This window comes from Microtus pennsylvanicus, chromosome 5 (assembly GCF_037038515.1).
Source record: "Microtus pennsylvanicus isolate mMicPen1 chromosome 5, mMicPen1.hap1, whole genome shotgun sequence".
NCBI classification, from domain to species: domain Eukaryota; kingdom Metazoa; phylum Chordata; class Mammalia; order Rodentia; family Cricetidae; genus Microtus; species Microtus pennsylvanicus.
In genome coordinates, this window is record NC_134583.1 from 93,846,995 (window position 1) to 93,863,151 (window position 16,157).

Below are 16,157 nucleotides of genomic sequence, written 5' to 3' on the forward strand. Positions count from 1 at the left end.
ATCATGATCTCACAGAAATTCGTCAGTGGAAGCAAGTTTGGGAAAATCTTACCCATTTACCATATGCTCACTTAATACATCTCTATACCAGGTACCATTTTATGTCGCAGAAATGAAGCTAGGAATTCAAAAATACCTTCATGAAGCTTACTTGCTAGTAAAGAACACTTAGTTAACTATATAGAAAAGTTGCATATGGTAGCTCATGCCTAACTTTTCCACATTAGGGAGGCTAAGACAGAAGGGTTGCCATAAATTTGAGACTAACCTAAAAATATGTATGTGTAGAGTTATAGTTTATGCTCTCTCTTCCCCCATCTCTGTTTGTATATATGTATGCTTACATATGTGTACATGCATGTGCTGAGTTTTTAACCTGTTCAATTAAAAAATAATCTACCGTGTCCCCAAAATCCATTTTCTTGCGGTAATTGCTGGTTCCAGATGTGAGGCTTGGGATTACAGTTAATCCTGGTCTTACATCAAAGGCGAGTAACTAATACGTTACTAGGGGTACGCATAGCAATCTGAGCGACTCCTATTTGCCAGAAGTGGTATACTTAACATCAGAAAGGAAAATTACAGCAATAGACTGAATTAGATTTCATTTAATGACTTCATAATACCAAAAATATATCAATCATTTATAGTGAGTGCTAGACCAATAACTCATCTCAAAAACTAAAAAGGAAGAGTCAAGTATTTATCCTACCTTTCCACAATAGCCAAATATCCTGACACACAGTAGTATCGTAATGATTTTGTATATGGTGGTGAGTATCCTGCTGGGAGGTAAGTGAAGGGACAGTTGACAGAAGGTAATACTCTTGTTTATGTTTTGTAGGTGCTGCCATGCTTACTGAGTCCCTTCTCTCTTCTCCTCTATCATCTTCCTTCAGTGACTGTCACCAGCCTTCTGCAACAGCTAATGAACCTACCTCAAAGTGCAACTGCACCAGCACCCTCCAATCCTCACCTCACTGCTGTGCTACAGAACAAGGTGGTCTTGTCCTTCAGTGTCCTCAGCTTATGTGGCATTGACTTAGGAGAATTATGATTACTATAGCTTTCTTCCACTCAGGAATTACATTACACTAACAAAGGCTAGAAAACAAACAGTGGTTTGGAGAAAATAGTTCTTTATGAAATTTGTGGCATCAAGCATCTGGTCTTTTTTACAATTACTCTGGTCCTCTTTAACAGTATATTTCCATACTCATGATGCTTCAGGACAGTTCTGAAAGTTAAAACTGTCTTGGCATGAGGAACAAAGCTGGGTATAGATGATTAACTGTTTGTCCTCTTTGTTAGGACTTTCCCCAGGAATTCTTATAAACAAGTTTCTGTCCTGCTTGGTCCTACAGCCGTTCAGTCCCAACAAAACACACAGAGGCTTATATTAGTTATAAACTGGTTGACCTATTAGCTCAGGCTTATTATTAACTAGCTCTTAAAACTTAAATTAACCCATAATTCTTATCTATGTTTAGCCATGTGGCTTGGTACCTTTTATCAGTAAGGCATTCTCATCTTGCTTCCCTTGCATCTAGCTAGTGTCTGCATCTCTGCCTTTCCTCTTCCCAGAATTCTCTTAGTCTTGTTGTCCCACCTATACTACTGGCCAATCAGCATTTTATTAAACCAATATGAGTGACAAATCTTTACAGTGTACAAAAGCATTATCCCACAGCACTTCCTCTTTTTTTCTTTTCCAAGCAAGAATTCTGAATCTAATCTCCTTTGTTTTAACTTTTTTTCCTGGCCATTATCAATAACAACTTGTAACCAACATTCCAAACAAAGACAAACATCCATAATCCACTTTTGGCATAGTTTTCTAGACCACTTCCTGCTGATTGAGGGTGCTGATAATCTTATGGGGACCTAAAGAAAATTTAGGATTATAGTCAAGTCCTGACTGAAGTATTTATTATATGAGCCTGGATCATCTCAGCCAACAGTCTTATATTTTTGGTTGTGAGCCCAACCTTTAATGGCTGAGCCATCTCTCCAGCCCCAGCCAGCAGTCTTTAGGTTGTTCTGGATTTAGAATTCAGGAAAGTGCAACAGAGGTGTTCTGTAATGTTGGGTTATAATTTTCTGTGGACACAAAAGCAAAACCTCTACTCCAAAGTAACATATCTTTTGACTTAAATTTTTAAATCAAGGCTTTTCAAAATATATAGCTTACATTAATCCAGCAGCATCTCTAGTCAAGTCTTTTAGCAGCTGTTGCTCCTTCCTCAGCAGTCAAACAATTCAAAGACAACATAATAACAGAGTATCCAGACTTTCTCTGTATTTTCCATCTTTATGTAGCTTTTTTTTTAAAACTCTATTTCTTTCATTTTTATTTTTAAGTCTGGTTGCCTGCCTATACTTCCTGCCTGGCTACTAGCCAATCCACGTTTTCTTAAACCAGTATGAGTGACAAATCTTTACAGTGTATAAATCCCGCAGCAAATTCTAACCAGCTTCTGCTGAGAAACAGTGGCCAGGATATAGCCACATGACATACCTAGCTGCAGGAAAACTACATACAGCTTTTAGTTATGTCATGTTAAAGTTCCAAAGATTAAGGCAAAACTTGGTGCACTTGTGTTTAATCCCAGCATTCAGGCCAGTGGGTCTCTGAGTTTGAGGCCAGCCTAGTTTACATATTGAGGCCATAAACCCTACCTTTAAAAAAAGTCTTTTTTAGTTCAAAACCTTTTAGAGGAAACCTAATGAGGAAAGAGGATCTTGAGTTTCTAAACAGGCAGTGTCAGGCCTTGCCTGCCCTTTTCTAGCCTTATGACCCTGGGTGTTTGTTGGGATGTGCAAGTGTTGATGCAGGTTTTACAGTCGTCCTAGTTTTTAGATGATATCTGGTATGAGGCACTTGTTTAGGGCCACACTAAGCAACCCAGAGGTGAAGTCCCAGGACCTCTTTCTTCTTTGACCTGCCATCAATAACAGGCCATCTGAGATAGGAGACGATACCTGTGTCCCTTGGGATATTGGTGGGTTCTCAAGTGACCAGTCATGACCTTCCTATTACTTAGTCGCTGTTTTAATTTTGATAAGAACAGTAACAAACCAGAAAGTCATACAGATTATGAGCCTGGTGAAAATTTGCCTGCAAATAACATTAAGGGAAGCTTTGTGGAAAAGAAAGATTACCCTCTAATATAAACCCAGGAAAATAGAATGAAATCCCAAAATATGTATCCATTTATGATCCATTATAGATATGACTTACACATTTAACCTAGTGTTATCGGTATTTTCATTTGGTGCCCCTTAAGTGTTCATGTTGTGATAGGCATGCTAGCACATACCTTTTTTCCCAGCAATCTTGAGGTACAGAGGCAGGCAGATCTCTTAAGTTCAAGGACAGCCAGGGCTACACAAACCCTGTCTCAAAAAACAAAAAAAATCATGTTGCTGATTTTTTTAGATGCCTATTAACACTCTTTGTAAGTTTTTATCTTCAGATAAGAATATACTCTGTGGGGCTGGAGAGATGGCTCAGAGGTTAAGAGCATTGCCTGCTCTTCCAAAGGTCCTGAGTTCAAATCCCAGCAATCATATGGTGGCCCACAACCATCTGTAATGAGGTCTGGTGCCCTCTTCTGGCCTGCAGGCATACACACAGACAGAATATTGTATACATAATAAATAAATAAATGTTTAAAAAAAAAAGAATATACTCTGTGTATACACACACGTGTTGTAATAGGAGCAGCAGGGCTGCGTCCCCAGCACCCCGGCCGCCTGCTAGCTTATGCCCCAAAATAATTACACAGACACTGTATTCTTTTAAACACTGCTTGGCCCATTAACTCTAGCCCTTACAGGCTAATTCTATATCCCGATCAACCCATCTCTAATAAACTGTAGCACCGGTCTTACCGGCATGTCTGACCTGGCAGCTTGCTTCGTTGCGTCTGCCCGGGAGAGGGGAGCATGGCCTCTGAGCTCACTTCCTCTTCCTCCCAGCATTCTGTTCTGTTTACTCCTCCCACCTATGTTTTAACCTATGAGGGCCAGCCAAGCAGTTTCTTTATTTTTTTTTAATATTTATTTATTTATTATGTATACAATATTCTGTCAGTGTATATGCCCGCAGGCCAGAAGAGGGCACAGATCTCATTACAGATGGTTGTGAGCTACCATGTGGTTGCTGGGAATTGAACTCAGGACCTTTGGAAGAACAGGCAATGCTCCTAACCTCTGAGCCATCTCTCCAGCCCAGTTTCTTTATTTTTTAACCAATGACCTTCCTCCATCACACACGTGCACTTGGTGGTGTGCATGTAGAGGCCATATGGCCAGAGGTTGACATCAGGCATCTTTCCTTGATTATTCTCTGCCTTTGCTTTTTGAGAGAAGTTCTCAGACCCAACTTGAAGTTCATCAGTTTGGTTTAGGCTGGCTGGCCACTGTACATGAAGGTCTTCAGGCTCCATCTCCCAAGCTGGGGTCAGGTGCACACCACCATGTGCAGATTTTTCTTATTTCTTGGGATCTAAGCTCAGGTATTTTACCAACTGAGCTATCTTCTTAGCCCCAGGAGTGTATATATATATTTTCTCAGTTTCCTTTGAGCTTTGATTATTTTGTTTACCCTATGTATATTCCTCTTTATTTTTGTTAATTTGTTTTGTTTTGCTTTTTGAGGCATTGTCGTGTATCCCAGGCTGGTCCCCAACCCCCAGTGTAGCCAAGGATAACTTTGATCTTTTGATCCTCCTGAATGTTGGGATTGTAGGTATGCATCATCACAAGTTTATGCTGGGTCAGACCTGGAACCTTGTGCATGCTAGCAAAGAATGCTACCAACTGAGCTACATCTCCAGAGCACCTTGTAGTTCTTTCTCTTTTTTCTTTTTTCTTTTTTTTTTTTTCTACCTCGGGATAGGGTTTCTCTGTATAGCTATCCTGGAACTCACTTTATAGACTAGGTTGGCCTCAAACTCACAGAGATCCACCTGCCTCTGCCTCCCAATTGCTGGATTAAAGGTGTGCATCACCACACCCAGCTTCAGTTCTTAATACCTTTTTTTCTTTACAAAATAACTTTACTTACTTAATTTTTTTCTTCTAATTTTCTATGAACTTTGACTTTTCTTCTTAATCTGTTTTATTCTTAAAAATAAAAGAAATGAAAAAAAAAAGAGCCGGGTGGTGATGGTGCACGCCTTTAATCCCAGCACTCAGGAGGCAGAGGCAGGCGGATCTCTGGGAGTTTGAGGCCAGCCTGGTCTACAAGAGCTAGTTCCAGGACAGGAACCAAAAGCTACAGAGAAACCCTGTTTCAAAAAAATAAAAATAAAAAAATAAAAGAAATGCCAAATGATTATTCGTGACTGGGAAGAAAATCTTTTCAAAACAGAATAGGATAGAGAGAGGGCTTTCTGTACTTGATGTCTACTATGCCAGAAACAATCCAGAGGAAAGACAAACTCTAATACCAGGCTTGCCTGATCCCCTACCCCTGGCTGCACAAAAGCCTTTGTGAACAGCCCTTCCCATCAGTGCCAGGGTCCCATTAACTGAAGTGTAAGAGGCTTAGATGCACTGTTTTGGTTTTTGCTGTTGTTGCTTTTAGATATGTTTTATGCACATGAGTGTTTTATGTGCATGAATGTTTTGTGTGCATGTACACCTTACAGATACCAGTGGGTGTTTGTGAGCCATCCCGTAGTTTCTGGGAACAGAACCCTGATCCTCTACAAGAACAGCAAGTGCTCTTAACCACTAAGCCATCTCTCCAGCCTCTTAGATGCGTTGTTAAGTCTGATTCCATTTGGCTTTTCTTACAGTTTGGCTTGTCACTGCTCCTAATCCTCCTAAGCCGCGGGGAAGACCTACAGAGTTCGGACCCTGCTATAGAGTCAACACAAAATAACCAGTGGTCAGTACTTGTATTTTAAATTCATCTAAATAATCTTTGCTTTCCTTTCTCTTCCCCTTGTGCTTCTCATATCGTTTTGGGTTTTCTCTATCAGGACAGAGGTGATGTTCATGGCAACCAGAGAACTTCTACAGATACCCCAAGCAGCCTTGGCCAAGCCAGTTTCTATACCCACAAATCTAGTGTCCCTTTTTTCTCGCTATGTTGACCGGCAGAAACTGAACTTGCTGGAGACAAAACTACAGTAAGTTCCAAATACATTTCACTACCTTGGTGTTTAGACATCATACCGTGAGAGGATGAAGCTGAATGGGGGCGAAAGGTTGAGACATCCATTCAAATGTTTGTGTGTTTGCTAAAACAAATCACTGTATTGTGTGCAACAGTCCCTCAGAAAATGACAGAATGCTGAGAGAACAGAAATATCTTTTATTATGAGGATTCTTACAGAGATGTAGCTTTAATGCAAAAGATTCATCTTATTTTAACTTACTTATACAAAAGTTGTCTTTCTCTTCATACCCTTAGGCTGGTTCAGGGGATACGATAAAAGCTCTCCGGTGTGCCCTGTACCTCCTTTTGGCTGACACCTGCACTGCTGCCATCACCAATGGAGTGTTTTTAATGAGGGAGGGGAAGTAGCTTATGACCCAAAGGAAAGTCTTGTGGGGTCAACCTATTTTCAGAGGTTAGCTCTGAATGCCAGGTATTTCCCCACTGCTCTGATACTTCTGCTGGGTAATACTTCCGCTGGTTTCTTTGACCTCTGTGTTACACTTTGCATGTCCTACTTTTACTCAATTCTTCTCAATTTTGCATTTTCTTTGCCCTAGAGACACAAACATAATATCCCTTTATCTCATCACCACTATTACAATTCAAAGTAGGTTGTAGTCTGCCAAAGGTTCTCTCCACCCTTTGAAGTCTTTTTTTTCATCTTCCCTTATTAATATGACTATAGAAGAGCCAAAACCAAGTAGAAGTCAAGATGTAGGTAAATATACACACCCCTACACACACATTCATGTGGTCTCCAGAGGGTCCTTAAAGAGTGAGTTTTAGCTTGAAAAATGTTTAGTTGACATATACCTCTAAAAATAAACCAGCTGATATATTTTTAGTCTGTTTCTGTTCCATCTTGTAATTTGGTGGATTCTACTTTTTTAATATATAAATACAGGGTACACGGCACATTACATTAAATCAAACTGTTAATTGGCTGTTGCCCAGCTCTAGGCTGAGAAGTCTTTTCTTTCTCTGTTCCTGACCACCATAATGGAAAGAGCACACACACAGCTGAGCCTTTCCTGTGATGACTACAGCGTGCTTGAGCCTGCCTCTCAAGTGCATTCACGAGTACCCAAGACGAGCCTCACATAGAGCCTGCTTTTGCAGTGTAGCTTTGTGCGCCTGCACTGTCTTCCTGATGTGACTTCTGTAAGCCATGCTTCTGCTTCTCTTCCCCATTTCATTTAGTGTCTTGGGTAGAAGCCTCCAAATGTAGCCATGGCTGCTAAGCTTGGGCTGCTCCTCCCTTCATTCTCCTCTACCCTGCAGCAGAACTGCTGTGCTGTCCTGGCTGCTTAGTCTTGCCTGAGCCCCATCTACTGGCCGCTGGGGCCTGGGTTTGAATCTTAGGGACACTTTCCTTCACCTTTCTTACCTTCAACAGTCAGCCAGGATAAGGGACTTAGCTCCCTAGTAGTTGCAATTCTAAAAAACTAAATTGAATTTATTTTATATTCCCATCCTGATCCTACTTTCTGCTCTTCTCACCTTTTTGAATGTAGTCGAGACAGGCTATGATATTTAAAGAGAATAAACGTTTTTGCACATACCTAGATACAGTAAAGCCCTCCGTTACAACCAGCTGTCCTCCTTCTCATCTTCATTTCTTTTCATTCTGTGGCCTCAGGCTCCGCCAGCTGCTCCCCAATGACGGTCTCTAGCTCCCCTCTACCGTCTGCTGATTGTCTCCATTGAGCCTTTCCTACCCTCCCTTCACGCCTGATCAAGTAAACACTTGATTATTTTCTTCTTTATTGTGCTTTTTGTTCAGTTCTAATTAATAAAAATAAAAGTTTCTAAATTTACATTTTTATAGGGTATTGTAAATAAAAACAAATTGTATACTTGAAAATGTGTACTTGTATTTTATACCTTTTTTGTTTCTGAATTTGTTTTTAATGGATTTTCTATCATACTTGTGTTCACTAGCAAAAATCTTAATGTTGAAGAAATGACACTTCACCCTTAAGAAATTCACATATTTCTAGACAGATGCCCATCTCTCTTTACTTTTAAATGGCTTAGGTAGTCCTGTAAACATTTAGCTGCCCTCGTGGTTTGTATTTCTCTTAGCTCTAGCCCTGTAGTTTTGTTTAATCTTTAAAACAAAAGGACCATCTTACTAGGCACATAGCTGTAATCCTAGCTTGTAGAATGTAAAGCAGAAGGGTCATTCATCAAACGAGTAAAGAAAATCAAAGGAGGACAAGGAGATGGTTCAGTGGTTAAAGGAACTTGCTGTTTTTCCAGAGGACCCAAGTTCCATTCTCATCATCCACATTGGCAGTTCACAGCCATCCATAACTTCAATTCCACAGGATCTGCCCTCTTCTGATTTCTGTGGACACAAAGGCATGGTGTCAGGGTACATACACAGACAAAGCACCCATATGCCCTTTTGTTTTAGAGGAAGGACAGTGGGAAGGGAAGTCGGACAGTGGGAAGAGCAGAGTGTTACTGCTGCTAGGAGTAGAATGTAATTGGGAGAGATGTATTTTCTTGTGTTTGTTCTTTAGACAGGGTTTCTCTGTGTGTCCCTGGCTGTCCTGAACTCCCTCTGTGACAAGACTGGCTTGAACTCTAAGCAACCTGTCTGCCTCTGCCTCCTGAGTGCTGGGATTAAGGATATGTGCCACCACTTCTGGGAGATTTTTTTTTCAGTTTCATTTTATATCCAAACCACAGCTTCCCCTTCTTCCTCTCCTCTTAACCCCTCCCCCCATCTCTTCTGCCCTCTTCCCCTGCCCCCATCCATTCCTCCACCATTTCTGTTCAGAAAAGAACAGGCTTCTTACGGATATTGACAAAACATGGTATATCGAGTTGTGAGACTAAGCACCTTGCCTTGTATTAAGGCTGGGCAAGGCACCCAGTATGAGGAGTAGAGTCCCAAAAGCCAGCCAAAGAGTCAAAGACAACTCCCACTGTTAGGAGGACCACAAGAGGACCAAGCTACACAACTGTCACATATATGCAGAGGGCCTAGGTCAGTTTCATGCAAGCTCTCTTGATGTGGGAGTGTCATATATCAATCTGTTGATTTCATTGTTTAAGCAATAAAGAAACTGCTAGGCCCATTTGATAGGCCCACCCTTAGGTGGGTGGAGTAAACAGAAGGGAAGGCTGGGAGGAAGAGGAAGTGAGGTCAGACTCCACAGCTCTCCTCTCCGGAGCAGACGCAGGAGAGACGCCATGCTACCTGCTCCAGGGAAGACGCACACCATGCCCCAGCTCCGACCCAGGATGGACTTAGGCTAGAATCTTCCCGGTAAGCGCACCTAGGGGCGCTACACAGATGATTAGAAATGGGCCAGAGCAGTGTTTAAAAGAATACAGTGTCCGTGTAATTATTTGGGGCATAAGCTAGCCGAGCCGGGCAAGCGGCTGGGGTTTTGGGGACACAGCCCCGCCGCCGCTCCATATTACTACAAAATGGCGCCCAACGTGGGGCTAACTGAGTCCACAAAAAACTTGAGAAGGCTTAAAAATAAGGGAGAGAGACACAGATTTTTGCTGTTTGTTGGTGGCGTGCTGTACAGACATTTCCTGATTCGGCAACAGCAGCAGAAAAAACGCTGTGTCACTTCAAAGCGTGGCTTCCTGGGGCTGTGCCGCCAGTGCAAACTCTGGCTTTATGTTTGTGTTCCCGCTTGGGATTGGAAGGAGAGTGCTCTGAGACCTTGACGATGACTCAGAGCTCCCCGCCTGCTCCTGGGCAGAAGGCAGAATCAGGCTTAGGCAGGCGGAAGAGCATGGCGGATTCCTGCCGCCATACAGAGACGTGTTTTTAGACTGCGCAGTGCTCTGCCTGTCAGATTTGGATGTTACTTGGATGAAAAGAATTTCTGTGCTGCACGCTCAGTCTCAGAATTAAAGTGCTGAGTGCCGCTCCTACCTGGTAGCCCCAAGAGGCTTCCTGACTCAGCTTCAGCTGCAAAACCCTGCAGCTCATTAAGAGGTCCTGCCACGAAACACTTAAACGGTGTTGACGAAAAGCTGAACGCATGCTTTTCGGTTTTCAGCCGTAGCAGGAAAAAAGCTGCGCCGTTTAAAAATGCCGGCTTTCTGGGCCATCCTGCCAGGGCAAACTCTGACTGTTTGAGGCAGGAGGGCCGGCTACCGAGAGAGGACTTGAGTGTTGTCTGTTGTAGCTCTCTGGCTGGCAGGGACCTTGAAATGCCAGTTGTGGCTATAAACATGGCTGCAGCCTGTACATCAGCCATGAGGCTGAAAAGCTAAGGAATGGGCTGGATCCAGCCGTCAAAGCCACGCCTTTAGTCCTACTGATATTGATTGGTAAATTAAAGGCTCTTGTGGTCAGAAAAAGAGAGATATACAGTAAAGAGAGATTCAAAGACAGAGAAAATTTCTGAATGGTTTAAAATGTGTTAAAAATATATGCAAGCTGAAAGTTGAAGTTCTTAAAGCAAAAAACAAAGGAAGCAAGTTGTTGTGCTTCGTAGTACACACCTTTAATCCCAACACTTGGGAGGCAGAGGGAGATAGACCTCTGTGACTTGAAGGTGTGGTAGCACACGCCTTTAATCCCAGTGCCTAGAAGGCAGAGACGAACAGATCTCTGTGAGTTCAAGGTGTGGTAGCACACGCCTTTAATCCCAATGCCTGGGAGGCAGAGACAGGCGGATCTCTGAGAGTTCAAAGACAGCCTGGTCTACAGGGTTATTCCAGCTCAAAAAGCAAAAAGTTAACCTAGGAATGTCACAGCTTAGATTCTTAAGTGCCTAGTGATTTAAAGGCGCAAATCAAAACTGCTCCTGGATAGTAAAAAATTACAGATTCACAATAGGACAGATTCAGACTACTAAATGAGTCACACTGTTGGATAAATGTACGTTGGCTTGGGAGAGAGAAGAAAAAGAATATAGAGAATAAAGTTAATGGTTTAAAAAGAAAAAAGTAAAAGTAAAGTCTTTAAAGAGACAGTACAGATAGTTATAGATATAAATAAAAATAAGCCGCATAAAGATGGAAAATTCACAGAGAGTCTGGATTATGTACATTGTGTTTTCTTTAAATTTTTTGACTGTGAAGGAGCTAAGTACAGAGAGATATTTCATTATATGGGCTGCCAAGCTAAACCAGAATGGATATAAGGGTATTACGATTTCGAAATTTGGGTCTAAGGATATGATGCTTTGGAGAGAGTCTTCTTTTGTTTTCACAGAGGATGAGACTCTATGGATTTCTTCTATTCCGATTTGGTATGATGGACCACGTCCTCCTGAAATGTTCCTGTGAACGCCCTCAAAAAATTACGTCACTCAACTGCCAACTGAGATAAACCTGGCACACAGGTTACACCCTAAATGATCTGATTAACAGCGCCCCCATTCAGCAGGAAGCAGTTTGGAGAGAAAAAACTGCGCCCATGTTCCCAAAATATTATTTATAAATGTTCTTTTACATTTAAAGGGGGAAATGATATAGGTATGAATAATTTGCATTGATAGAGATTTAAGGTCAATTTTGTTATATGTATAAATGTTTCTGATGTAACTTTTACTTGATAACTGTTTTGTTATATGTAATTTTGCTATGTTAAGGTTAAAGCCTTCCTTTTTTTTGTTTAAACAGAAAAAGGGGAAGTGATGTGGGAGTGTCATATATCAATCTGTTGATTTCATTGTTTAAGCAATAAAGAAACTGCTAGGCCCATTTGATAGGCCCACCCTTAGGTGGGTGGAGTAAACAGAAGGGAAGGCTGGGAGGAAGAGGAAGTGAGGTCAGACTCCACAGCTCTCCTCTCCGGAGCAGACGCAGGAGAGACGCCATGCTACCTGCTCCAGGGAAGACGCACACCATGCCCCAGCTCCGACCCAGGATGGACTTAGGCTAGAATCTTCCCGGTAAGCGCACCTAGGGGCGCTACACAGATGATTAGAAATGGGCCAGAGCAGTGTTTAAAAGAATACAGTGTCCGTGTAATTATTTGGGGCATAAGCTAGCCGAGCCGGGCAAGCGGCTGGGGTTTTGGGGACACAGCCCCGCCGCCGCTCCATATTACTACACTCTCTGGTTGTTGGTTTGGTCTCTGTGAACGCCTGTGAGCTCAGGTGAGCTCAGGTTAGTTGATTCTGTGGGTTTTCTTGTGATGTCTTGATCCTTCTGGCTTCTATAATCCTAACCCGCCTGTCTTCAGCAGGATTCCCCAAGCTTAGTCCAATGTTTGGCTGTGGGTCTCTGCATCTGTATCCACCAGTTGCTGAATGAAGTAAGAGATGTGGTTTTTTTTTTTTTTTTTGGTTTTTTTTTTTTTTGGTTTTTCGAGACAGGGTTTCTCTGTGGTTTTGGAGCCTGTCCTGGAACTAGCTCTTGTAGACCAGGCTGGCCTCGAACTCACAGAGATCCACCTGCCTCTGCCTCCCGAGTGCTGGGATTAAAGAGATGTGTTCTTAAATCCTGTTGTTAGGTGGCTGCCCTTGGGGAAGATCCACAAGGCTTCAAAGTGTCCAACGAGACACTATGCAGTAGTATGCAATACTTCACAACTTAGAGACCTGAAAACTGAGTCTCTAGGAGAAGCCAGAACTCACCTGAGGCCTTGGGTTGACTAATGGTAAAAACCCAGAGAATGTTCTAGTTACTTTAAATGTATTTTTTAAGCATAGGAATAATGAATGTAGTCAATAGTTATATATTAGATGATAATTTGTGGTGTAACAACTGGCATCAAACTATGAGTTTTGTCTGCAAATGTATGTGCAACTATATTTGGGCTGGTTCTTGGAGAAGTCAGAAAAGGGTGCTAGATACTCTAAAAGTAGTTACAGATGATTGGGAGCCACCATGTTGGATGCTGAGAACTGAACCCAAGTCCTCTGAAAGAGCAAGTGCTGTTAGCCCCTGAGACATCTCTTCAGCCCCAGAAAAAAAAATGCTACAGGGGAAAATACAGTAAAAGGATAGAGCATACCAGCTGAACAATCAAAGACCTGTTTTGTTTTGTTTTGTTTTTGTTCTATTGTTTTGGGTTTTTTTGTTTGTTTTTCAAGACAAGGTTTTTTTTGGAGCTTGTCCTGGAACTAGCTCTTGTAGACCAGGTTGGTTTCGAACTCACAGAGATCCGCCTTCCTCTGCCTCCCGAGTGCTGGGATTAAAGGCATGCACCACCACCCAACTTAAAGACACATTTTAATAAGTCCAAGCTGGAGGTTCCTAGTAAGCTCCCTTATTTATCCTAAATTGCATTTTTTTCCAAAACTATAGCTATTGAATCACTGAAGTCTCCTCCTTGAAACATTAGGAAGATAAGACATAGCTTATAAATTTTTATTTTGAGAGGACAGTGAGGTCTACTGTGTGTAAAGGCCAAAATGGTCTTATGCTTTCCCTCTTCTAGCTGTGCTTGAGTAGCTTGGTTGGCATTGTGATCTCCGAGAAGTGAGTATGTTGGATTTCTGCAAGCAAGGCTTTAGTCTGACAACTCGGCATCTTAAAATGATCCAATGGCGTTATTTTGACTTCCTTTCCTCTTGCATTAGAGATACAGTTATGAATAGCTTGCAGGTCTCATGGCAGCCTCTGCCTTACTTTTTAGTTTGCAAATGTTGCACGGAAGGCTGTTCAGAGGGGCTTGCTTATTATTCAACGTGACTCTCCAAGCTCCCAATTTAGCTGAACTCACTCTCCATAGTGATACTAACCAAAATTGGACTTGAGCTCTCCAAACTGTGTAGAAGAAAACTAAGTGATGAGCAATGTGTGTTGTTTGGGGTTTTTTTATTTTTTGCCAATTGTGAACTTAACATCCTTAAGATTACTTAGATTGTATCAGTTTGAAGAAATGCTGGTGATACTGCTAACTTAGCATACACAAATCTCTGGGTTTGATCTCTAGTACTGCATGAAATTGGGTACTTCCAGCACTGGGAAGATGGGGCAAGAAGATCAGGAGTTCAGTGTCATCCTCAGCAGCAGAATGAATTCATGGGCAGTCTGGGATACATTATAGTAGAAGAAGAAATCTGACACTTGATTTAAAAAAAAAAAAAGGTTACAGGTCATTAAATGAAAATCCCAGTGCCATGAGATGTTGGTGAAGGAGTTCCTTGATGCCCCAGAACAATCGATTGTCACCAGAACTAGGTAGTAAGACCGTACTTCTGAAGGTGCTTTGGTCTCAGGACATAAATCAAGCTGGAAGTTTTCTGCGTGTTAGCTGGATCTCATAGTGCTGGAAGATGCTATGCAAGCACTGAGAACTGTCGTCAGTAATGGATCGTAGCTACAACAGTACAGGGCAGCTAGGCGGGCTGCTGAGAACTGTCATCAGTTGTGGACCCTTAGCTACAACAGTACACAGCAGCTAGCCAAGCTGAGCCCACTGGTACAATAGTGGCAAGTGTGTTATGGTGGTAACCAACCACTTTCTGCATGGCACTGATGCTGGCACCACAGGAGAATAGTTTCATCTGATACCCAGTCAAAAGCCCATGACCAAGGAGGTCATAAACCTAAGACAGGAAACAGCTGCTGTGTTGTCTTGCTAATAGTTATGATGTATCCATCAAGTTGCCTTCTAAATAGCTATGTGAATATGCCTGTAAATGAGTGCTGCTGTCAGTGTTGGTCAGAGAAACATCTTTCTAGCAAGTCAAAGTACTGAGAGTAAATGACTGTTAAATGTTCAAAATTAGGGAATCTATATCACTCTCTAGAAATCTCAGGGCACTAGTGGAAGGGGTGGGAAGAATGTAAAAAGACAGAGGCGGTAGGGGAAACAAGGTAGCATACTGGCTGCCAGGTAGGATATGACTATCGCAATCTTGAACTCACAGCATCTGTGATCATCTGTGCAAGGTTAGACAGATCAACGTCCTGTTATGGAAGGGGGAAGGGCCCATGGGGTCCCACCCCCCCTGAGGTTTTATGTGCAGTTAATGGTTGATGGGGGATGGATGGAGAGACTTTTATTTCAGTGGTGTAGTTACTGGTGAAGTGTCCATGCCTCTGTAAACAAACCCTATATTCCTATAAGGAACCCTAATGAGACAGTCACACACGCATACACGTGAGAGCAAAAGGGGACCGGTTGGGAAGAGGAAGGCGTTAGTGAGAAGGGGAAGGAGGCAGAGAGTAATGGAGGGATGTGATCCAAAGAGATAATGCGCATGAATAAAAATGCAACCACTTTTTGTGTGGAATATATGCCAATAAAAAACATCTTGAACCAAGTGCAGCGCACACTTTTAATCCCAGCACTCAGGAGTCAGAGGCAGGATGATCTCTGTAAATTCAAGATCACCCTGGTCTACATAGTGTGTTTCAAAACATCCAGGGCTATGCAGAGGGCCTGTCCAAAAACTAGAGAGAGAGAGAGAGAGAGAGAGAGAGAGAGAGAGAGAGAGAGAGAGCATTCTGAAAAAAAAATTAAAATTCTACTCTCCAGGAAAAAACAAGGTAAGAGTTAGTATAGCGCCCTTGAAGTGATTTCAGCATAAATATGCACACAAAAATATAAATTAGAGACATTTTGCATTTATCTTTAATATACCATAGCCATCTTTTTACATCAGTGCAGAGAGCCACCCTGTTTATGGTTCTGTGCCCTACTGTGTAAAAATTTAACTGTTTCAGTTGATAGGTTTCAGTCTCCAAATATCTCACCATTTCTCATGAAGAATAAACAAGGATAAACCATGTTTCTATAGCTATTTTATAATCTAGAAAGAATACACCTTTTGGGGGTCGTTTTCGAGATAGGGTTTCTCTTTATATTTTTGGAGCCTGTCCTGGAACTTGCTCTGTGGAGCGGGCTTGCCTCAAACTCAGAGACCCACCTGCCTCTGCCTCCCCAAGTGCTGGGATTAAAGGCGTGCGCCACCATCACCCAACTACACTTTTAAAAAGAGATTTGTATACATATGTTTTGCCTGTGTGTGTGCCATGAGCCATATCTATGTCCCCAAACAAATCTTTTCTATTTTGATCCTCTAGCCTTTTGAAAGAG

General features: G+C 42.1%; 1 protein-coding gene across 2 annotated transcripts in view; it reads left to right on the forward strand.

Moving 5' to 3' along the window:
* The window catches only part of Patl1 (PAT1 homolog 1, processing body mRNA decay factor), a 33,080-nt gene extending 25,041 nt beyond the window's left edge, over window positions 1-8,039 (forward strand). For both annotated transcript variants that reach the window (XM_075973558.1, XM_075973559.1), the window contains 4 exons: window positions 845-1,000; window positions 5,808-5,899; window positions 5,994-6,143; window positions 6,428-8,039. In XM_075973558.1, the coding sequence (XP_075829673.1) occupies window positions 845-1,000; window positions 5,808-5,899; window positions 5,994-6,143; window positions 6,428-6,449 (420 nt within the window). In that variant the 3' untranslated portion in view covers window positions 6,450-8,039. The remainder of the gene's footprint in view (window positions 1-844; window positions 1,001-5,807; window positions 5,900-5,993; window positions 6,144-6,427) is intronic.
* The last annotated feature ends 8,118 nt before the right edge of the window (window positions 8,040-16,157 follow it).